This window comes from Elephantulus edwardii, unplaced genomic scaffold, assembly GCF_000299155.1.
Source record: "Elephantulus edwardii isolate Elephantulus edwardi_28Jun2011 unplaced genomic scaffold, EleEdw1.0 scaffold00050, whole genome shotgun sequence".
Taxonomy (NCBI): Eukaryota; Metazoa; Chordata; class Mammalia; order Macroscelidea; family Macroscelididae; genus Elephantulus; species Elephantulus edwardii.
In genome coordinates, this window is record NW_006399800.1 from 18,552,556 (window position 1) to 18,553,801 (window position 1,246).

A 1,246-nucleotide genomic window follows, 5' to 3' on the forward strand; every position below is an offset into this window, starting at 1 on the left:
CACTGGCTTCATCTAAGTATAAAATGAAAAGAAAAATTAGGAGGAAGCACAGACTACAGAATCTTATCACTAAAAAGAACAGTAATAATCAAGTGATTAATAAAGTCCCTTTACAGTTACAGAGACTGGGCCCTGAAGAGCTTAGATGACTTAAGTTCAAACAGGTAGAGATTAAGTCTTTCTTTAAAAATCAAAAATACCCTCATGAATATAAATAAATGTATACATCACCTGCACATCCGACTTCTGACTTCCACTTTGCAAAGCAAAAAGACAGTCTTTGGAGTCGATCGGGAGGGACAGCTGTTGCGATGACAGATGTGAGCCAGCACCTTGACTGAAATTGCCTTGTGAATTTTTCGGACCATCCTCCACAGACTCACTCAAATTGATGACCGAGTCTCTAATATTTGAGATGATCTCATTATTCTCAGCTAGCAAACGCTCCAAATGGTCTATTTTTTCTTGCAACATTGAGAGCTGGCCCTAAAAAAAAAAAAGAAAGAAAGAAAGAAAAAGGCAGCTATATGAAACACCAATATAACTCTGCTGAGGCAAACATTTTTTTCTTTTTTAAATTATGTGGCTGCCCAAGAAGGCAGCCACTCACCCTTTACTTTCCACATTTATAAATGAGATTACAAAAAGTACAAACAGGTGGCAGGGCTCAAACACCCATTTGCAAGAGAAAAGCTTCTCCATGGCTACAATCTTCATTTAATCATAATTTTAGATGTGTACCAGACCAAAAAAAAAAAACCAAACAAACAAAAGAAGGTGTATTATAAAATGTTTCTGAACCCAAGCCTAAAAAATCACTTGGTCCTTGAAATCACTTGTTGTTGTTATGTGCGATTGAGACGCTTGCGATTCACAGTGACCCTATGTACAACAGCCCTAAATTCTGCTATGTCCTGTACCAATCGCACTGTTTCTGACTCCCATTCCAATTACCCCAGTCACTGAATCAATCCACCTCATAGAGGGCCTTATCCTCCTGAACTGTCCCTCCACCCTACCAAGCACGATTTACCTTTCCAAGGACCAGTCAGTCCCTCCTTACAACATGTCCAAAGTATGTTAGACAGAGCCTCAGAATCCTTGCCTCCACGGAGCCACCCAGTTTAATCTTCTTCCTAGCAGTCCATAGTACTCTCAATACTCTTCTCCAGCACCACAGCTCAAAGGCATCAATTCTCCTTCTATCCTCCTTGGTCACTGTCCAACTCTCTGATGCATAACAAGT

General features: G+C 40.0%; 1 protein-coding gene across 1 annotated transcript in view; it reads right to left on the reverse strand.

The window, feature by feature from the left end:
* Window positions 1-1,246, reverse strand: part of MAN2A1 (mannosidase, alpha, class 2A, member 1) — a 308,450-nt gene that overhangs the window by 268,493 nt on the left and 38,711 nt on the right. Inside the window, exon 2 of the mRNA XM_006886707.1 lies at window positions 232-486. Coding sequence (XP_006886769.1) covers window positions 232-486 — 255 coding nt within the window. The remainder of the gene's footprint in view (window positions 1-231; window positions 487-1,246) is intronic.